Raw genomic sequence first — 22,638 nt, forward strand, 5'->3', positions numbered from 1 at the left:
TGACTGGGGATGCCTCACGACCATGGCAGAAGGTGAAGCAGGGGCAGAGACATGTCTTTTTTTTTTTTTTTGAGACGGAGTCTCGCTCTGTCGCCCACGCTGGAGTGCAGTGGCCGGATCTCAGCTCACTGCAAGCTCCGCCTCCCGGGTTCCCGCCATTCTCCTGCCTCAGCCTCCCGAGTAGCTGGGACTACAGGCGCCCGCCACCTCACCCGGCTAGTTTTTTGTATTGTTAGTAGAGACGGGGTTTCACCATGTTAGCCAGGATGGTCTCCATCTCCTGACCTCGTGATCCGCCTGTCTCGGCCTCCCAAAGTGCTGGGATTACAGGCTTGAGCCACCGCGCCCGGCCCAGAGACATGTCTTACATGGCGACAGGTAAGACAGAATGAGAGCTTGTGCTGGGAAATTCCTCCTTATAAAACCATCAGATCTCATGAGACTTATCACTATCATGAGCACAGCACGGGAAAGACTCGCCCCCATGACGCAACTTCCTCCCACCGGGTCCCTCCCACAATACGTGAGAATTCAAGATGAGATTTGGGTGGGGTCACAGTCAAACCGTATCAGTCTCTTTCCTCAAAACCTATGCAGTAATGCAATTGCCTCATGAGTTTACATGTTTCTTATGCATCTGGAAGAGGGTCATTCTTTTTACTGACAGCAAGGGCAGAACTAGGTTAATGAGATCATGTCTTGCTCTGGATGGCAGTCTGTTATTTGGCATACAGTATGGTAGGTTGATTAAATGCATTCTAACTTCTCTATACTCTTTTAAAAAGCAGGTATTGAGGCGATTGCTTCTATTGCTACCAACCCTATCAGCTATGACTGCAGCTTCATGTAGTGGGTAGTGTATTATCTGTTCATACCAATTCAGTCAAGTTAGCCTCTTTCCTCTGTAGGGGCAGACTCATTGACATCTCAGAAAACATATAATTGGAAAAATGTGCTCCGTATGGAGTTCAAAATCTATAGGTTGTTGTTGTTGCTGTTATTTTATAAGGACTCTTTCCTAAAATGCAATATGTGATTTTTTAATACATTACACTGACTACAAGGTTTTCATTGATGCCAGTCATAATGAATGTGCAAATTATGTGAAATAAAGTGAATATTACGGTGCAGTCTTTGGAACTTTTCCTTGAACATATTCTTTCATCTCCCTGCTTTGGCCCCATATACTAATTCTTAGAGGCAGCAAGAACCATATTGATCCTAATGACCTGTTCAGGACTATCTTTCCCTAAGCTTAACTTTTAAAGGAAAGGCAGAAGTCACCTGCTCCTGAGTGGCTATCCTCTTCCGCATAGAGACTGACAGGCCTCTCAAAAGCCTGACTCGGCTGTAGCCAACACATCATTTATCACTAAGATAATGGACCAAAAGATGTCCCTTTGCTAACTCAAGCCCTTTATCTTAAAGTGTGCTTATTCACAACGAAAAGCAAAACAAAAAATGTTCCATGACTATTTCTGCTCATTGAGAGGTTTTGTTTTCCAAATTAGTTTCAAACAAATTGTGCTGAAGAGTATAGCTTTATGGACGTCCATCTCCTCCAAAATCTAGGTGAAAATCTCTTCTAAACCTACATGTGTTTGAATTAAGAGAATGCCAGGGAAAATCAAAATTGGAACTAATGGCACTTTGGGAGACCGAGGCGGGCAGATTGCTTGAGTCCAGGAGTTAGAAACAGGCCTGGGCAACATAGTGAGACCTCGTCTCTACCCCCAAAATACAACAAATTAGACGAGCGTAGTGGTGCACACCTGTGGTCCCAGCGACTCTGCAGGCTGAGGTGGGAGGATACTTGAGCCAGGGAGGCGGAGGTTGCAGTGAGCTGAGATCGCACCACTGCACTCCAGCCTGGGCAACAGAGAGAGTCCCTGTCTCAAAAAAACAAAAACAACCTCCCCAACCCCTCCCTCCCCCTGCCCCCGCCCAAACACTCACAACTTTCTGGTGGTAGGAATTCTCGTTTTGCAGCTGAGCAAACAGGTTAGGAAATCAGACAGCATACCTAAAATCACTTGGCTCACCAACCTACAGCTCCCTCTAGGGGGCTGCTTCGCCCTTATTGGTTACATACACATTTAGGGTGAATGCCACGGTTATCTAACAGAATTGTTTTGGTAGTCGCAGGTAAACTTACGGTACGGAAATTTCTCTCTTGAGGATACAAAAAAGAAAAGAGTCAAGTTAAGGGGAAAGTAAAAATTCAACTCCCAAATCATCATGTGTACAGTCAGGCAGTCACTTCATAAAGAGTTCAGTTGATGAAGTTTCACTCTTGAAACTTCACTGTATGTATGCAAGCCCTAACTACTAATACAGGTGAGAGCATCCACCTTATCTGCCATTCTCCCTAAGCCCTGAGGGTGGGAATGGGGGGACACTCCAATCACCTGAGCTTAAGTACATAGCTGTGTCTGGCATGGTCTGGTTATTTATAGCCTCAAAAAAAAAAAAAAAAAAAAAAGCCAGTTTCTTGTCCGATTCAGGCTTTCCCTGCCTAACCCTACTAGCTTAATGCGATGTTGACATTACCAGGAAATGCACAAGTCCCAAATGCATCTTATAGATGTTTTTACCTCTTGAAATAATATCGGGTCACAAATATTGTTACTTGTGGGTTTTTTTTTTGCAGAGATTCTATTGCTCATTTGACTCGGGGGCGTTGGATTTGTGCTGAGTGTAACTTGACTCCAAGCATGCAAACTGATCACTTCCTCCCGTGTGTTTGGGGAGTACAAGTGACTACTGCGAGTCCTCAAATATTTTTCTTTTCCTTTTCACGTGGAGGAAAGCGAATTCTCCGATGACTGTTTGGCATTCTACGCAGGGGTTGGAAGAGGGGTTCCTCAGTCAACTCCGGCTGCGCTGGGGGCCTGTGTGTACTCAGCAACACCAGGCTGGAATCGTCCGCCTTAGTTTCAAATGATAAAAGTGCGGAGGGTCTTTCTGCCCCTAAGTCGCATACAGGACTGCCTGTTTACGGGGTACACTTCCACACACTTCTTTCCCGGTGGTGCCGTCTCGCGGCGGCAAAGCCTTTAGGAAGGGTCTCGGGGGAGAGAGATGATCAGTGGCGACCACGCCTCCCACGTTACAGCGCTCGCTTCCTACTGGGGGTAGGCGGGGACACCAAGGCTCTCCAGCCCGGGAACACGGAGTTCGGCTTCGCTGTACCCAACTGGGAAGCTGTGGAAACACAAAACTCGGGCGGCGACAGCACCAGTCGCTTTTCCGCTCTCTTGGCTCTTTCTTCCGCTTGCACCGTCCCCACCCCAGCCGCACTGCCCAATCCCGGCTCCTCCGCTCAGCGAACACTAACGGGTACCCCCCACCGCTCCCGCGTTTCTCTCTTTCCACCGACTGGGGCCTGCCTTTTATAGGCGCCGCAGCCAATGAGCGCGCCTCTTTCCTTCTGCCCTCCCGCCTGGCCAATCGCCGCGCCCCTTGTGTAATCTCCGGCTAGTCGGCTGCTTTCGGCTATTTTCGCTGTTGCTGGCTTTTACAGGAGCTGCTCGCTCGCAGCCAGAGACGCTGCTTTTTTTTCCGGGTTCGGAGCCGTTCCGGATGCTTTAGGCTGCCGGATGTCTGATCTCCGGATAACTGAGGCGTTTCTGTACATGGATTATCTGGTAGGTGCATGGCAGGGGTGGCATGTCGCCTCTCGGATCTCGGCGTGCCCGATGGCCCCCTGCCTTGAGGAGCAGCCTTTTTGCTTTCTTTCTTTGGGATAGGATGCCTCTGGGGTTCTTTCTCCCGCAGCCGGCTCGGAAGCCGTGCCCTGGACTCGGAGGGGCAGCCTCCAGGGCGGCTGGGTGGTGGAGCTGACAGGTAAAAGTGCGGCCTGGGCCAGCACGGCTGCGGGGCGAGGGTCGCGCTGGGGCTGCTTGAGAGATGGGGCGGCTGCGGCGGCGCGTCCCCTGCCCGCGATCGGTTTCCTGGCTTCCCTCTGCGCTCTCCGCAGAGGACTTTCTTTCCGGGGGAGCGGGAGTTTTCCGCTCTCCCTGGAGCAGAACTCCAGGTGCTATTAAAGAGCCATAACCAGAATGGCTCACTAAGTGCCCAGCAGCCCTGGTCATTTGATTGTTATTAAATCTCTAAAGCTATGACCTCGGTCGTGGCGGGGTTTTAAAAGCACATTACCATAAAGCAGACGGGTCTAAAGTACCTCTCAGGCTGGTCCGAACAGGACTGAGTAGGGACAGGTATTGCCCCACCATTCCGGTCTTGGGTGCGTGCCGCTGTTCCACTGTGCACGGATTGGAACCCGGCTGTTTAGGCCAGGCTTGTGCTGAGAAGTTTAGGTGGGAAAAGTGTCAGCACAGTACTGGGACCGAACATCATTTTAAAAATGGACTTCTGTGTGTGTCTTAGTGGAATTATGCGAGCAGAAATTATGTTTCCCCAGAGCTGCTTGTTTGCGTTTAAGGGGATCCTGATTTACAGGGACTGTGTTTGATCCTATGTGATTACTGTGTTTACCATGTTGGGCAGAACCGCTATTGCCATGCAGAGTTGAAGTAGACGGTTAGAAACATTGACCCTCCTGTCATCTTGTTGAGCACATGCACTCGGTTTTCGACTGCAGAGTCTCTGCCTGGCAGAGATTTGCCAGTGCCTTCTAGGAATTACACTTAAGGCTTTACAGAGAAAGTCTGTGCATGCTTTGATGGCCAAGAAACGCCGAACCGGCTTTGTACTGTCATCTGTGTATTGGGCTTATTTTAGTGTCCATAAAGAAAATGTTTCTCCTAATGCTTCAGAGCTTGATGGTCTTGGTGGGAAAGGATGGTGATTGCAGTTAATGCATGGCCTTGTGAATGGAGCTGAATCTAAAATTCTGAGTTCAAGTTCTGTTTTGTTGTTCATTTGTTGATGGCAGTAACTTCCTTTATCTTTGTGATAAAGGGATATTATTCACTCAGTACTGTGGCTGGTTAAAGGGGTTGTCTGATTATGAACATTCTTCACAATACAAGGTGCCCTGTAAGTTAAGAGAGCGGCCAAAGTGTCCAGAAGGTTGTTTTCTAAGTTAAATAACTGATTTAATTTGTAATTTATCTTATATATTACAATACATGGTTTTTGTCTTGCAGTCTGCGTAAATTAAAGCTAAAGTTTGTTGGGATAATTACCAAGTAGAAAAGAGTGACATTACCTGTACTACTAAAAGCTAATTTTGAATACTTAAATAGTTTTTAAAAAAGAAAATCAGGTGGTTCTGACATTTTATTATTTTCTTTATTTTCTGAATGTGTTTTAAATTTATAAATTGTATCACAAAGCCGTCTTTGAGGTGTCAAACCTATCAAAATGATTAGTGAAAACAAAATTGATAACTCTGGTTAATTACTCAGGCTAACCTCTAGATAGGCATAGTCTTAAGGTGAGTGGATGAATGTTTATGGCCTCAAGGTTACCTTAAAAGCAGATTAATTTATTTGCCAATTTACTAACAGCTTTGTGTCAAAATCAACAGGTCACAACTTTGACTTGGCTTTTTTATCTTCCCTGGGCTCAAGGTTACCCTAAAAGCAGATTCATTTCTTTGCCAATTTACTAACAGCTTTGTGTCAAAATCAGCAGGCCCTAAATTTGACTTGGCTTTTTAGAAAGTTTTACCTGCCATACATCTTAGTTTTACTTTTATGTTTTAAAAAAATCATTATTTTGCCACTTTATCCGTCTAAAATTCACAAGTGCAGTGACCAACCCCATAAAAGCCACTGGCTACTCTTTGGAGGTGAGAAAAGAAATCTTAAAGGAAACAGTTTAGTTTTTGTGAGTGTGCCAAGTGTCCCCTGTGAAAAGATTTAAGAAAATTCTTTAGCATTTAACTGGATGGAAACAAACAGAAAAACCATCTCAAAACAAAAAATTAGCCCTCCCGAGATGGCCTTTTTGTGTTCACTTTTGCTTATCGACTGAGAGAAAATGATGTGCCACACGTTATTCTTCTCTTCCTTTCGGATTGATTTGCTTGCTTATGCATACTCTGTGTGGTGTTTATTAAAAGCCCTATTTCTGAGGAATAATACTTTATTTGCACCTGGTATCTTATTAAAAAAAAATTCCTGAGTTCTTTTACTTACCTTGCAGAAAAAAAAAAAATGCATCTTTCATTCCAAGTTTGACTCCAGATTTTGCTGAATGGATTAGAGTAAGTTCCCTTTCCATGCACTTGACAAGAATAATGGTGTGTGTCATTCCTTTTTAATCAGTATTTGACTGTCTTGTATTGTTCCTGTTGGAAACTGGAAGAGAGAGCTGTGTGTGTGTATGTATTGTTCATTGTTCTTTGGGCTGGATGTCACCACTTAACCTTTTTATTTGGAGGAGAGTGGAAAGGAAGAGGGGAGAGAAAGGTGGAGGTGCTATTTTTTTTTTAACAGGATTAATCCTTTTAATAGGATTGAGTTATTAAAACAGATGAAGAAGCTCTACTGATCTTCGAGGTCGCTGTTGATTTCTTAAAACAAATGTTCTCAGAAGTGACAGTCAAGGTGAGGGACAGGGAGAGTACTTTAATATTTAAGACGGAGTTTTATTGATTTCAGTCCAGGGAAAGAATAGAAATTTGCTAATCCTAATCAATTAGATGTATCACCTGGTGCGGTGCCTGACTTGGTTGTTGGCATGTATTAATAGTTAGGGCCCGATATTTTATTTGTTGAATCAGATGCATATGAAATGGAAAGGGAAATTCTGCTTTTTTTCACCAGTTTTTAAACAGAGACAAGATAAAATCTGTTTGGATTAGGTGTTTTGTTCTGGGGAATGTAGGATGTATCCTTTACTCTTAACCTGAAGATGATCAAGATATAATCCGTTTAACCGGGGTGACAATTTAAACATAAAAATCTCTGTTTTCCTGTTGATGAGTGATTCTTCCTTGAAGGGCACACAACTTTTCCCCTTTCATGATGGGGTTTAAAGGCCTTGTTTACATCTGCCAGGTTTTTTGGGTAAACATTTAGCTGCTGTCCCAACAGGCAGTACCAGCATCTTACTCTTTCTTCTCATAGGTATAACTAGTAACACAATGTGCAAAGCTTTTTGAATAAAGTAGGAGAAAATAGTCCAGTTAAAATGAAAGAGCAAAACACATTTCTCGAGTTTTCCTGGGAGGTTGGACAAGATCAACTTCTAGATTCCTTTCAGTTCAAAATTTTCTGTCTTGACTCATGTGATGGTTGATCTGGAATTAACCTTTTTTCCCTTTGTGCCATCAAAACAACAGTGGTAGAATTGTAATACCTATGATGATTAAATGAGATAGTGGAGGGAAAGCCATTTGTAAACAGTACATTGCTTTTCGTGTGGCTGGGCGAGGTGGCTCATGCCTGTAATTCCAGCACTTTGGGAGGGTGAGACAGGTGGATCACTTGAGGTCAGGAGTTCAAGACCAGCGTGGCTGACATGGAGAAACCCCATCTCTACTTAAAATACAAAAATTAGCTGGGCGTGGTGGCGCACGCCTGTAATCTCAGCAACTTGGGAGGCTGAGGCAGGAGAATTGCTTGAACCCGGGAGGCAGAGGTTGCAGTGAGCCGAGATCACACCACTGCACTCCAGCCTGGGCGACAGAGTGAGACTTGGTCTCAAGACACACAAAAAAAGACATTAATGTATTGTGATTATGTTGCTGATGTTACTTTTATACGTCCTGTAGAATGACTGTTACTGCTTAGTGGTATTGACATACCTTTTAAACTAGTCTCAGTTTGTGGAAATACTGGGAGTTGTAAGCAACAGTCAGGAAGTCACAAGACTCTTTTAAGATTCTTTTAAAAGCTATGAAAATAAAACCCATTTGAATAATTTATCTATTCAACAAATATTTATGGAGCCCCTAATTTGTGCATGGCCCTGAAAGTCATGGAGGATGAGCCCTCAGCTATAATATCCTCCTTGGCTGCAGGACTGGCAGGTGTGTGGCTCTAGAGGAACCTGTGGCAGGACAGGTTAAGTAAGGCACATAGGGAGGGGGTAGTTTCTGATGTGCTTCTTTGCTTTCTAGTACATTTCTCTCATTTTATGTGTTTTATTGTGAACTAAAATATAAACTTAGACTTGAAAATGTGACAAGTAAAAATGGTTGATAAGTCTTGGATGCTAATTATCAATTAATATTCATTGCATTTGTATATAGTAGCCCCCACCCTCCCAGCCAGTTTTACTTTTCAAAATTTCAGCTAGCCATGGTCCACCGAGGTCTCAAAATAGGTGAGTACAGTACAATAAGATATTTTGAGAGAGAGAGACCACATTCACATAACTTTTATTATAGTATATTGTTATAATTGTTCACTTTTATTATTAGTTATTAATCACTTACTGTTCCTAATTTACACATTAAACTTCATCATAGGTGTGTGTGTATAGGAAAAAATATAGTGTGCTATGTGCTGTGTTAGTTAGTTCTATGACAGCTCAGTACTATCTGTGGTTTTAGGTATCCACTGGGACTTGGAATATATCCCCCATGGATGAGGGGAAACTACTGCACCATGTTGGGTTTTTTTTTTTTTTTTTTTTTTTTTTATGAGACAGAGTTTCACTCTTGTCACCCAGGGTGGAGTGCAATGGGGTGATTTCAGCTCATTGCAACCTCTGCCTCCTGGGTTCAAGCAATTCTCCTGTCTCAGCCTCCTAAGTAACTGGGATTACAGATACTCACCACCATGCCCAGCTAATTTTTGTATGTTTAGTAGAGATGGGGTTTCACCATGTTGGCCAGGCTGGTCTCAAACTCCTGACTTCAGGTGATCCACCTGCCTCGGCCTCCCAGAGTGCTGGGATTACAGGCGTGAGCCACCGCGCCTGGCCAGTGTTTGGCATTTAATAAGATTAGATTTGATAAGGTTAGTTTAATAAGATTTTTTTTGTAAAGACTGGTAGACCTGGCCTATTTAGTTTCTTGGTTATAGGCTGTATCTGCCATCATAAAAATATATGTGTCAGTGGGGAAGATGTTGCAGAGAATTGAGTTGATCATCACAAATTTCTCACCATTTGCAGATAAAAACCAGCTAACTAACCAACAATAGAAACCCATGATGTGCTACAAAGGGGAGAGCCCACAGGCACTATGAAATTGTCAAGGATCCTACTTGAAAAGAGGAGTGAAGGTACATTTGTGATTTCATATTATGTTCAGTTATCTGTGAACTGAACTTCTTTATTGATAAAAAAGTACATTGTTTTAAACTCTGAATATCTATGAACATTGTAAGTTGTATTTATTTTGACTAACTGTAAAGTGATAATGTAGGTCAAACACTTTTTAGTCTAAATGTCGACTGGATTAGGCAGTCACATTAAATATTCCTTTCTTAATAATTTATAAGATAAAAAAATTATCTGAGCACAATAAACAGATCTACCATATATGGAGTTCACTTAGCAAAAATGTTTTGAGCAAATCCATACCATTAGGTAGGAACTTTTCTACAAAGGTGTTAATTCTGGTTCCCAAACTTCTGTGGCTCTAGTCTAACAGTATGAGCCCTAGGAGAGGACACATAGGGACCTTGATTCATGCCCTCCAGGGACTTGCATTCTGAAAGATGTCAAAGCCACATGCTTGTTGGCATGTGGGCAGTGCTGGGGTGGGGGGTGAGAGGAGATAAGCATATGAGTTATAGTTAGGAGGGCAAAATCAGTTAACATTTATTGAACACTTACTCTGTGTCAGTGTTCTAAGTGCTTTGCATGTGTAATAGCATTACACTGAGACTCAGGGAGGTTGTGTAATTTCCTCAAGTTCACACAGCTAGCAAGTAGTTGAACTGCGCTTGTGGCCCAGGGCCCTCCCTCTTCATTGCCTTCTACCTACAAGTAGTTCCTTTGTGTTGGGCAGAGGCTCAGGCAGCTTGGTGTTAAAGCAGTTGGGATGCACTCAAAATTTTTAGTATATTGCTTCTTAAGTAAACAGGTACAGAAAAGTGGTACTTGACCACTGCTATGTTAAAGAAAGCAGTGGTCATGAGCAGGCTGGCTGATGCGCCCTTGACCCCAAGGACTCTGGCAGGTGATTGTTACAGAGAAGGCTGGCTAGGAAGAGAACTATGTTGTGTGCTGGGAACTCCTGCCTTATAGTCTCCTTACCCTGGTCACAGTCACTGAGGTGATCTTCAGTATCTAATGTTCCATCAGGTGACCACATACAGATTTTCAGGCAACCTCCTTACTCAGCCCCCTAGTGTCACTTTCAGGGGCACATTCCTACCTGCCCCAAGCCCCAGTTTTGTTTTGTTTCGTTTTTCTCCCCTCCCCACCACCCTCTCCTCCCCTCCCCTCCCCTCTCCTCCTCGTTCTTTTTTTCCTCTCCTCTTGTTTTTTTTTTTTTTTTTTTTTGACAGGGTCTCACTCTGTCATCCATGCTGGAGTGCAGTGGTGCCATCTCCTTACTCAGTCCCCTAATGTCACTTTCAGGGGCACATTCCTACCTGCCCCAAGCCCCAGTTTGTTTGTTTCTTGCTTGCTTGCTTTCTCTTGCTTTCTTGCTTGGTTGCCTGCTTGCTTGACAGGGTCTCACTCTGTCATCCACGCTAGAGTTCTGTGGCTTGATCTCACTCAGCTCATTGCAACCTCTGCCTCCCAGGTTTGAGCAATGATCCCACCTGAGCCTCCTGAGTGGCTGGAACTATCGGCATGTGGTTAGTTTTTGTATGTTTTGGTGGAGACGGGGTTTCACCATGTTGTCCAGGCTGGTCTCGATCTCCTGACCTCAAGCGATCCACCTCTCTCAGCTTCCCAAAGTGCTGGGATCACAGGTGTGAGCCATCGTGCTCAGCCCCGTTTCTTTTGAAGAGGTACAGAGACTGCTATGTTCCTTTGCCACGTGCTGCCTGGGAAGTCGGCTGTTCCCAGCAGACACTAGACTATAAGCAGCCTGTTGCTTTTGGACTTCAGCTGGACAAAATCTCTTGATGGTATTAACTTTATAAAGGATTTATTTCTAAGGTAGACTAAAGAGAAGGAAAGCTTATTAGGGAAGGTCTTGTAACTATTGTAGGTGACAAGAAATGGGAATTTCCTCTGATACCTCCCACAAATTAAATTATTGAGGGGCTTTTACTTTGGATCCTGCAGCCCCCTGTGTTATGACGTGGCTCTCCCCTGTCGTCTCTCCGAATGCCCCAGGTGTTTGGATGAGTCTAAGAAGCCCAGTTCTGGTTGACCCTCATTTTCTGAGTGTCTGTAAAGTACCTAGGCACATCTACTTTTAGTAGGGCTGGCTTCCCAGCCGTGCAACCACTGGGTTCAGAAGAGCCCTATGCTTGGTTTACTGCTCTTTGGTCACTATCCTGAAAAATAAAAAAATCTTAATTTTAGAACAGGGCTTTGCGTTTTCATTTTGCGCTGGGCCCCACAATTTATAAGGCCAGTTCAGATTTCTAGCACTAAATACATGGCTGGCATCTGAGTCTATAACCTGCATCATTGCTGGTTCCCTGACCATCTGAATCACCATTTTATCACTGGAATCTAGTCTGGTGTCTGGTAAATACAGGACTGTGTACCATTTACAGTACAGAGTGTTTTACTTGGATCACCAAATTTAATCCTCCCAATAGTCCTGTTAACCAGGTATTGCTGACTTGCAAAGACATGACAACTTAGAAAAGAGGAAACTTGAGACTCTGAAAGGTTGAGTGTCGCCCAGAATTGCATAACCAGGGGAGGGTCAGGGTCAGGGTATGAGCTTGTCTGATTCTAAGCCCATGGCCGTGAGCATTCTTTGGTGCTGCTTACCTATTATAATTAATAATTATTGGGAAGATGAGTGAGAGAGACTGTGCGAACCATAGATAACAATTCTGGAAATTGAGGTGTCACTTGATTGTTTCTGTCACCTGGTTGCCTGTGAGAGGCCCTCTGGGAACTCAGTGACAGTGCAGCTCCCACTGGGAAAGTTGTATGGGTTTGTGTTTGAGGTGGGAGTCTGCTCATTGATTTCATTTTCATTGATTACCCACTCTCTCCTTCACTGTGCATAAAGGTAGGTGTTCTGCCCTGTGGCTCATAGAGCCCAACACTCCTACATGATTTTGATAGTAACTCACCATCTGAAAAGTTGCATTTGCAAGCCACTCTCATTTATCAAGTTCCTCTGTACCTAGAGTTGCAAGCCACTCTCATTTATCAAGTTCCTCTGTACCTAGACCTCTGGACTGCTGCTTTCAGAGTTGAGGACTTATCCCACTAATTGTGTCCATGTCTCTCCAAAAGGGATTCCCCTGCATTCTTTTTTCAACAGGAGAGCTGCTGCTCTGGCCTCTCTCTCTCTCGGAGAAGGGAATGACAATCTGGAGGCATTCCAGGACCATTGATTGAGGCACTGGAGGTCTATACCTGTTCCTAATCAGTGTAGACATGGAGTCGGGAGCTAAACAGAAATACAATTCTTTCAGAGTTTTATTTCTAATTATGAATTATTTTAAGCACTCAGAAAAGTACAGAAAATAATATAACAGACTTCTGTGTACCTGCCTTCCTGATTGAACAGGTGTTAACATTTTGCCATTTTGACTTCAAAACTCTGGTGATCTTTAAATGAAACTAAAGACTCCTGTTCCCTGCATGCTTCCTCCTCCACCCTTCTCAGTGGTGACCACTATCCCGAGGTTAGTAAGTAACAGTCTCATGCATGTTTTTGGCTTTTTATCATATATGCGTGTGGGTGTAAACCATATATAGTATCATTTTGTGTGCTTTAAGAATTTTACCAGAATTGGAACATAATGTCCTATCTTTTTAAATTTGCTTTTTTCCCTAAAAAAAAAAAAGTTGAGTGAGTAAGACGTTGGTCTGCCCTCAAGGTGCTTATGCTCCTGTACGATGAAAAATAAACAGTTACATTTTGGAGTAGCATAGTCTATCTGGAGGGAAATAAAGACGACTCGAGTAGCACATGAAAGGGAACCTAACCTAGATTCCAGGGCCAAAGAGAACTTCCCAGAGGAGTCTTTTAACATCTGCAACATTGAAGATGAGTAAAGTTGGCCCAGTGACAGGCAGGGCCAGAGCCAGGCAAAAGGAATAGCTGTGCGGAGATTTGGGGGTGAGTAACCCCATGACTTCAAGGAACTCCAGGGGTTCTGTGTTTTTGGAGCAGGGTTTGGAGCAGTGCTAGACATGAAGCTGCAGAGCCCAGCTAGGGTCATGTAAACCCTAAATGTTTGCCTGCAATGACATGGTCAGATCTATCTGCAGTGCAGAGAAGGATTAAAAAGGGAGGGCAGACTGGAGCAAGACTAGTTAGGAAGATGTCCTGACCCAGAAATGAGATGATGGTGTTCACAACCGGGAAGGGGCGGGAGGGATGCAGAAATGTAGATGGATTCAGGCAGCATTTAAGAATTGCCAGAATTTTGTAATTGGATGTGGAAGATGACAATAGAATAGATCTCAGGGCTAATTCTTAGGTTTTTGGTTTGAGCATTGTTCTGGTTATCTAATACTGAATAATGAACCACCTTAAAACAATAGTTTAACACAATGACAATGTATTTTACTCGTGAATCGGGGGTTGACTGGGTTCAACTAGGCAGTTCTTATCCAGGATCCCTCATGAAGTTGTAAACAGATGGAGGGTGGGGTCACCTCAAGGCTTCATACACATGCCTGGCATCTGGGCTGGGTACATTTTAACAGCTGGGTGCTGGACAAGGGTGGCCCCCTGGGGCATCTCTCTTCATGTGGTCTTTCTGTGTGATGGCCTCAAGATAGCTGGACTTTTCATATTTAGGCTGAAGGCTCACAGAGCAAATGTACCAAGAGAAACTGGCAGAAACTGCCTGGTCTTTTCTACCCAATCCTCAAGAGCGATGCAGTGTCACTTTTACTGTGTTCTTTTCATCAAGAGAGTCAGAAAGGCATTGCTAGGTTCAAGGGCAGAAGAGAGATATCTCTTAGTGGGAGGAAGGTTGAAGACTTTTTGGACATGTTTTAAAACCACTGTAGGTATTGAGGTGGGTAATGGGGTCATGCACTGTGATCTGTAATCCCGAAGAAATAGCAGGTTGGGTGGGAAAGGGAGAAGTTTGATTTCAGAGTGACTGAGTTTGAACTGCTTGTGCAGTAATTCAACTTGAGGTTTCACATAGGTAAATGGAAACTCAGAGGTGAGATTTGGAGATGTAGTTAAAACTAATACCTAGGGCCGGGCGCGGTGGCTCATGCCTGTAGTCCCAGCACTTTGGGAGGCCGAGTCGTGTGGATCATGAGGTCAGGAGATCTAGACCATCCTGGCCAACATGGTGAAACCCTGTCTCTAGTAAAATACAAAAAATTAGCCGGGCGTGGTGGTGCGCGCCTTTAGTTCCAGCTACTTGGGAGGCTGAGGCAGGAGAATTGCTTGAACCCAGGAGGCAAAGATTGCAGTGAGCTGAGATCACGCCACTGCACTCTAGCCTGGCGACAGAGCGAGACTCTGTCTCAAAAAAACAAAACAAAAGAAGCTAATAGCTAACATTTATTGTTACATACTGTAACTATATTATTAATATTTTACAGGAGGCACAGTGCTCAGTGTTATTTATATGATATACATTTGCTATTATCATTTTAGAGATTAGAAAACTGAAGCTTAGAGAAATTCAGTGTTGTGCCTAAGATGTGGAGGAGCCAGAATTTGAACCTAGGTCTGGTTAACTTCTGAGCTTACATTTGCAACCACTTAGATGGTAGCTGAAGCCATAGCCGTGCATGAGGGTTCAGTTGTGTGGGAAAGGAAAAGACTTGAGGATGCATATGGCCTCAGCCACTGCTGGCATGTAGTAACACATGCGGCTTTTATGGGATCACCAAAAGAAAAGGAACCAAAGAGAAGCTTGCAAGCCAGGCATGTGCTTGTAATCTCAGCACTTTTGGAGGCCAAGGTGGGAGGATCACTTGGGACCAGGTGTTTGAGACTATACTGGGCAACATAGTGAGACCCCTGTCTCTACAAAAAATAAGATAGCCAGGCATGGTGGCATTCACGTGTCTTGGGCCACGACCGTCCCACTCCTTTCAAGGCTCAGGACAATACACTCTATCCAGTGTTCTCTACTGCTACTTGTTAATGATGTCAACCAACCCTGCCTCATTCACTAAGGATTTCTGATATCTGGCTCAGTCTTTCACTCAAACACAAGCCCTGCTATGGTCCTGGTGACTTCTTCCATGAGGACGATCCATCTGACACCTGTGGCCCCAGCTACCTGGGAGGCTGAGGCAGGAGGATCACCTGAGTCTGGGATGTTGAGGCTTCAGTGAGCCATGATCATGCCATGGCACTCCAGCCTGGGTGACAGAACAAGACCCCATCTCAAAACAAAAAATGAAAAGAAAGAAAGAGAGAGAGGGAGAGGGGGGAGAGAGAGAGAGAGAGAGAGAGAGAGAGAGAAAGAGAGAAAGAAAGAAAGAAAGAAAGGAAGGAAGGAAGGAAGGAAGGAAGGAAGGAAGGAAGGAAGGAAGGAAGGAAGGAAGGAAGAAAGAAAGAAAGAAAATACCAGCAACAACCAAAAAGAGGAGCCTGGGAGAAAGAGAACTGAGGGGCTGGAAGGAAACCTGGAGAGTGTAATGTCAAGCAGGCTGAGGATAGAGACTTTCCAAAAGGAGAAAGTGGCCAATTTTGTTAAACGTTGACCAGAGATCATGGAAGATAATGACTGGAAAATGACCACTGAATTCATGTCAGTGGTGACCTTGGCCAGAGGGCTGTCATGGGCCTTCTGGGGGTGCCGATTAGTGGAGGAGTGGGAAATGAGGAAATGATGCTGCTCCAATGAATGTTTTGTGAGACATTCACCAGGAAAGAGAAGAAAAACGGCTGGAACTGGAGGGGCAGGAAGGTTGGGGGGTGGCTTTCCTTAAATGGGACTAGAGATGGCGCAGTGCTGGTGAAGTAGCATGTGAGGTCGTTTTGCCAAGAGTGACTGAAATGTGGTCAGGTAGGGGTTTTAGCTGAGGAGGATTGAAGAAGCTGCAGTGAAGACTGAGGGCTGAGGATGACCAGGGACACAGAGGGTTCGTAGTTGTGTGGTGCTGAAGTCACAGACCATGACTTGGTACACATTTAGATGGTTGTGTGATTTCTTTTTTCTTTCCTTGTAGCCTTTGTAGCTGTCTAGATGTAGTTTTAAGAAGGTGGGCAATTAGATTGGTAAGGGTTAGGGTTTTTCCTAATCTAAGGTGAATCCATAGGTAGACAATGGGGTGCAGAAACTTAGTACACTGGTAAGAAAATGTTTGAAATGATAGACTGAGATCTGAGTTATTGGAAGGGAAGGAAGGAACAGCAAATAGAAAGTAGAAGATGGAAGGGACAGTTACCTTGATAAGGCTGAACCATAAATGTTGTAAGGAGTAACAACTCAGAAAACTGGAGGGAAACTAAGTTCAATGTGGTCAGACAATAGGGGTGTGAATTGAAGACTGCAGAGGTAGACTCCAAGGGGAGGCCCCAGGGTGCGGCTATGGCTGGCAGCAGGTAAAAGATGGGGAGGTCACGAGGCAGCAGAGAAAATACAGCCAAAGTGTCAGATGGATCATCCTCATGGAAGAAGTCACCAGGACCATAGCAGGGCTTGTGTTTGAGTGAAAGACTGAGCCAGATATCAGAAATCCTTAGTGAATGAGGCAGGGTTGGTTGACATCATTAGCAAGTAGCAGTAGAGAACACTGGATAGAGTGTATTGTCCTGAGTCTTGAAAGGAGTGGGACGGTCATGGCCCAAGAGTGGGGGAGGGTGGTTTCAAGGGATTGAGTTAGGCCACAAGATAGAGGGTACATTTAACAGAGCTTTTGTGGATGTAGAGGAGTTTGTTTCATGGTTGAGTGCTGCAGGCTTTGGGTTGAACTCCTTGGCTTCACCAACTCCTTGGCTTCACCAACTATTCTGTGTAACTTTGGCAAGTTAGTTGCCTTTTCAGTGCCTCACTTTTCTCATTAGTAGAGTGAGGACAGTAAGAGGAACCTCCTCTTGGATTTGCTGTGAAGAGTAACTGAAATAATACACATACTCTTAGGTTAGTGCTTGTTACTTCCTTCTTTCCTGCCTCTTCTTGTTCTTCGTAATAGCAAAAAATCAATCACAGTATTTATATTGGTAGATACTTTCTAAGGGCTTTACTTATTGAATCCTGAAACCAACTCTGTGAGGTAGGTGCTAGCAGTATCATCTCAATTTTTCCGATGTCAAAACTGAGATGTAGAAAGAATAAGGAACTTGATTAAGGAAATACAGCAAGTTAAGAGGCAGAGCTGGGACTTAAACACAAGAAATCTGGCTCCAAAGCCCTTCTTCCTAATGAGTACTGCAGAGTTAATGCACCACCACCACTGTGGCAGAGGGTTCTATGGAAAGGCTGGGGAGGGCGGGTACTGGTGTGAGATGGGCTTATTGGAAGGGAGGCACAGAGCAGTGTACAGTAAGGATGACCTTAACATGAAAGATGTTATTGCATCTAGCAGTTCCCTGGTTTAGGGAGCTGGGAGAAGATTAGGCCCAGGTTAATTGTGCTACAGAGGGTCCTCGTTCAGATTACTAAACCCACAGCTCAATTACTGGATTCTTAAGACTCTTGGCCTATTTTTTTCTACTAAGAGGGGTTGCACTTCCAGGGGAGTTCTGGTTCCTGGTGAATGGGCAGACTGGACCCCCTCAGGAGACTCAGTTGCTGTCTGGATCTATCACAGGGCTGGATTTCTTTGGAGGGGTCCCTGGGTTTGAGTCCTGCCAGTTTCAGGTTCCCAAGGCAGAGAACTCATAGTTTGAAGTGCTGAGTCCGGAAGCTAATGAAGATGGCCCAGGCCGAGGCCTTTCCAACAGGACTGAAATCTGGTCACAGGCAGTTCTGGAGTTTGTTTTGTTGTGGGCAGCCTGCTTACGGCTGTTTTGTTAGGGCAGTTTGTGAGGTTAGCCCTCATATATTATGTCTGGAACAATTGTATAGTAATCTGGATGCATTGTTAGTAAAACTAAAATGGGCTCTGTGATCCTGACTTCTACCTAATTAAAATGATCAGGAGCATAATATTGTGGAAATCATTTTTAGTTTTCTCTCCTCCCATTATTTAAACTTCTCTTCTCCCAACCTTTCACTACCAAAACAGAATGCAGGGTCCTTCCAGGGCCACTGCAGGGCTGCCTTAGACAGTGAGGCCTGTTAGACACTGCACAAAAGTGCCTGGCCAAGGGGGCAAGTGGGGCTGAAATCCAGCCCCTGCTTGGCTTGCCCAGATACCCATTGTGAACTGGCACAGAGGTGCCTAATGTGCTAGCCATGACGCTGCCTCGGGCCTTTGTTGCTGTCTGTGTTATAGGACAGAGCACATTGTGGCATAGTGCAGGGCTGGGTTGCAGGCCTCTTAATATGCGCAGAACCTAGCACAAGTACACATGACAGGTGCTGAGTAAATATTTGTTTGGACTGAGATGCTGCACATAATGATGGTTAGGGGCACAGCCAGACTGCCTGCATTTGCATTATAGCCATGTGACTTACCTGCTCTGCAGCCTCTGTGCCTGTTTCCTTCTATGCAAAGTGGGTGTAACGATAGTATTAAATACCTACCCCACAGAACTGAGTTAATGTATATATAAAGCATTTAAAAGAGAGCCTAATTCTGTTAAGTACTAGAAAAGTGTTTGTATGTAAAACAAAGACTTATGGTACTGTTGTCACCAAAAAGATTTAACTCCATTTTGATTCGTTTTCTCCATACCAGCCTTTCAAAAATCTCCCTGCCTCTGCTTAATAAGCATAGTGTAGGGTAACTGGGTTAAAGACACTGCAGCTGCTTGCTGGTGTTTTAAGTGGTGGCTATTTCTGATTCACAGGATGAAAGGCCCTGGCAGGGAAGAGGGTGGCCCACATCTCTCCTCAGGCCAGTTCTGCTTACAGCTGTTATCTGTGTTTGGCCACACCAGCCGACTCACTTTGAACTGACTAGACGAGTTTTCTGAGGTGCTACTCTGGAATTCTGTTATTGTTTGGAGCCTTCAGTTCCTATTTCGTTGGAGTCCAACAATTTGAAAGTCAAGTTTCTGCTTTTGAGAAGCAGAGCATGTGATTTATTGGCCAGCTCTTTTATCCCTTCTTCCTGTATGAATGTTTTCTGAGAGGCAGGGTATGGTAGAGGAAGGAGCATTGAGACGATTTATTGGGTAATGTTGCTGTTCTTGGTCATTTTGAATGTTTCCTGAATGAGACTGGTTCTTTTTTCAAGTCACTGGGCTAAAGTAGAAAACCTCTTGGGATTATTGGATTCCTTTCTTTGTTTCATTTTGTATAGAAATGTATATTTTATATTGTTCACCAGTAATTTTTTTCAGCGTAACATACTTTTTGCTATGATTTCTTGGGATTTCTATGTGTATTTTAAAGGTTGGGTCATTTAGATGGGATCACTCGATTGCTCCTAGGTTTCCTTCGCACTTCCAGACTCTTTCAGAGTCCCTACTGACCTGGCCATGGGCTGTGGGTAGCATTACTTTTTAAGCCTGGAGTGCAGCCCCTCCTTATTATTTCTGTGGATGCAGGCTGCAATTTTTGTACATTCTGAGATTCCTGTGCTAGTGATGTTTTAGTTTAATTATGTCATTATTTGGGCAGAATACCTAACTATACTGGGGATCTTTGTTAATACCCTTAGGTGAATATTTTCCATTTCATGTCTTCTGAGTTCTTCTGGTTTTATCATAAATGATTAATTATGTGAGCTTAATATTCACTTGGAATAGTTTCATAAAATGGACTCAGTAAAAATTTTGGTTCTATGTTGAGAAAGATCTTGAGTTGCTAATTCTTACTTCACATCAGATTCTTTGTAAGAGAACAAAAGTATAATGAAACAAGTTGCTTAAAAAGTTGAAATTATAAAAGCTATGCAAGATGTGATGCATATTTTAATACTTTCTACAAAGGTTGTCTTGAATAAACCATCGTAAAAATGAGTGATTATTAAAACATGAAGGAGATGAAGAATCAAGAGTTATAGTAAGCTCACTGATGATTCAGTCTTTTCCTCATCTGTCTTAAAGCAGTTCTTTTTCTGTTTCCCCAAATCCAGAGTGTATAAGAGTTCATCTGAGGGAAAGATTATGTATCCCAATTGCTTTATATAATTGCAGTGAGTGATATTAAGACAATAAGCAGTAGCAACAATAACAAATACATATGCTTCTAACACTGAGTCTGAGTAGTATTTTCCCATGCATTCAAAATTAACCAGGACTTTTGTTTTATTAAATGATATTTTAATCAGTGTTTATTTGCCTGAAATGAAACATAGTCACTTTAGGTCCTCAATTTTAATTCTGCTGTGTAGCCCTGTGTTAAAAGATCTTGCAGCAAGACAAGGATCTGTCAGGTTTTGAAGTATTCTATAAGGCTGGATTTCAGTTAGTTTTGGGAGAAGAAAAGCCCTACCTTCCCTTCTTCCTAACCATCCTCTTTCCTTTTCTGACTTTCCTTACTCAGCAAATACTTTTTGGGAGCTTAATGGTTGGCAGGCATTTGGGCATCCTAAATAATACAGGGATGACCCTTGTAACTACTGAGACTGTAGCCTGTAACACTGAACGTAAAATACATACATCTTTCTTTCAACTACTGAACTCTGACTTAGTAGTCTGAAAGCAGCTATAGATAATAGACAGACAGATGGATGTGGCTGTGTTTCAACAAAACTTTGTTGGCAAAACCAGGCAGTGGACTGGATTTTCCCACAGATTGTAATTTGCCAGCCACTGGGTTATTGCATGATATTTTTCATTGGCATTGGAGTTTTGGCTTTTGGACTTGGGGAGAACCTTTAAAGAAGAGCAAGACAGTTTGGGAGGCCGAGGCAGGAGGATCACATGAGGTTAGGAGTTCAAGAACAGCCTGGCCAACATGGTGAAACTAAAATACAAAAATTACCTTGGTGTGGGTGGCACACGCCTATAGTCCCAGCTACTTGGGAAGCTGAGGCAGAATTGCTTGAACCCAGGAGGTGGAGGTTGCAGTGAGCTGAGATCGTGCCACTGCATTCCAGCCTGGTGACAGAGTGAGGCTTCATCTCAAAATAATAATAATAATAATAAAAGGATGGTCTAATCAGTAGCTTTAGTTGTTTGAAGGGCATAATGTCTTCTATGAGTCTGAGCAGGTCAAGATCACAGGAAGGCCAGGTATTGGTTCAGGTAAAGAAGAATTCTCTTAAGATTTGTTCATCTTCCTTGAGTAGGAAATGACAGAACAGAAGCTGGCTCCCTGCTTGTTAGGGACATCATAGAAAGGAGTTCATGCACTGAGTGAGAGGTTCAAGTAGATGCAAAGTTCCTTTCAACTTTTTCCTTCTAGATTGGTCCTAATGTATCAGCCAATCTCTCTTCACTTTACTATGAGTTATTTGAGAAAACATTGTGGTATAGGGGAGGAACTAACATGTTTCTTTTCTTGTCGTTTAGGCAGTGGAGTTTTTTCCAATTAATTTTATGCAAAACTATTAAACAAGTGATATTTTAATATATTTGACTTTTTATAAGCATATGTTTATGATATTTCCTTATATGTTTATTATTATTATATATTATCAGTGAGGACAATGAAGCTGTTTTGATGAACACAAAAACTGCATTTAGACATGGTTGAGAACTGAAGGCTTATCAAATAGTTTATTTGGTTTTGCATTTTGTTCTCTTTTTGGTGTAGCATCAAGGAAGAACAGGATTCCAACAGAATCGTAGTTGCAAATGTTACAGATTGGAAAGTAGCTCACTGTGCAATGTTGAGCTGATCTTCAGTCAGGAGGCAGAACATAGGTTTTATCGTGAGGCTTGATCTCTCCCCCCAACTCCAAGTTACTCTGGCAGCATGAATTATGCGTGGGTGGTTTCCAGTGTGTTAAAATTTTATATACAGTATGTTTGAATATGTTGTTTCTCATTTCAGTCTCTAATTAAAATTCAATTTCTACTTAAAAGTATTTCTTGAATATCCAACTGTCTCTTTGCAACACCGTGTGGGGTTGCAGAGTTGGAAAAGGACTGGCTTAGAATTAGACCTAGGCAGTAGTCTACGTTCTGCCACTTACTAGCCTCAGGCTAGTATCCTTTAGTTTTTTTTTCATATGACAAATAGGTCTGGAAATACCTACATTGTGAGCACTGAGTGAGATGACAGTATAAAAATACCTAGTGCATAGTAGAACCTTAGTAAATGCCTTTTTTTTTGCTTCTCTTGTGACTTGTAAGATAAGGCTGTCCTTTTAAATTGAATTGTGTGTGATTCTACTCGATTTCTATAGGTATAGTTACTAGACATTATTCACCATGTTAATGAAATGCTTGAATAGAAACTCTGCCCTCAGAAATGCAAATTGCTCGTCTGAAAGGAGTGGACTTACGAGGGGCTATAGCTCACCTGGTTCATGGGTTGTGATTCAACCTTCTGGTTTGAGAGTGAAGGGAGGGCTTTGGAGAGATCCGCTTGCTGATAATAGGTGGAGGGCAGGTGTTTCAGTGGCTTGTTTATCCACACGACACGTCAGAAACATAGGCAATGACTATACTGCCTTTAGTTGTTAGATTTTTATATCACCCTCTACATATCTGTTCCCTTTAGTCCTTAGCACTAAAACGCA

At 43.4% G+C, this 22,638-nt stretch overlaps 1 protein-coding gene and 1 long non-coding RNA gene across 5 annotated transcripts in view; both read left to right on the plus strand.

Annotated features, from left to right (window-relative positions):
• The first annotated feature begins 3,489 nt into the window (after positions 1-3,489).
• The window catches only part of ARL15 (ADP ribosylation factor like GTPase 15), a 460,776-nt gene continuing 441,627 nt past the window's right edge, over positions 3,490-22,638 (plus strand). For all 4 annotated transcript variants that reach the window (XM_023210547.3, XM_023210548.2, XM_023210549.2 and 1 more), the window contains exon 1: positions 3,490-3,647. In XM_023210547.3, coding sequence (XP_023066315.1) covers positions 3,600-3,647 — 48 coding nt within the window. In that variant the 5' untranslated portion in view covers positions 3,490-3,599. The remainder of the gene's footprint in view (positions 3,648-22,638) is intronic.
• LOC111541648 overlaps positions 6,128-22,638 on the plus strand; it is a 28,577-nt gene continuing 12,066 nt past the window's right edge. The window contains exons 1-2 of the long non-coding RNA XR_002731335.1: positions 6,128-6,175; positions 9,037-9,146. This is a non-coding gene — a long non-coding RNA (uncharacterized LOC111541648). The remainder of the gene's footprint in view (positions 6,176-9,036; positions 9,147-22,638) is intronic.

This window comes from Piliocolobus tephrosceles, chromosome 4 (assembly GCF_002776525.5).
Source record: "Piliocolobus tephrosceles isolate RC106 chromosome 4, ASM277652v3, whole genome shotgun sequence".
Classification (NCBI taxonomy): domain Eukaryota; kingdom Metazoa; phylum Chordata; class Mammalia; order Primates; family Cercopithecidae; genus Piliocolobus; species Piliocolobus tephrosceles.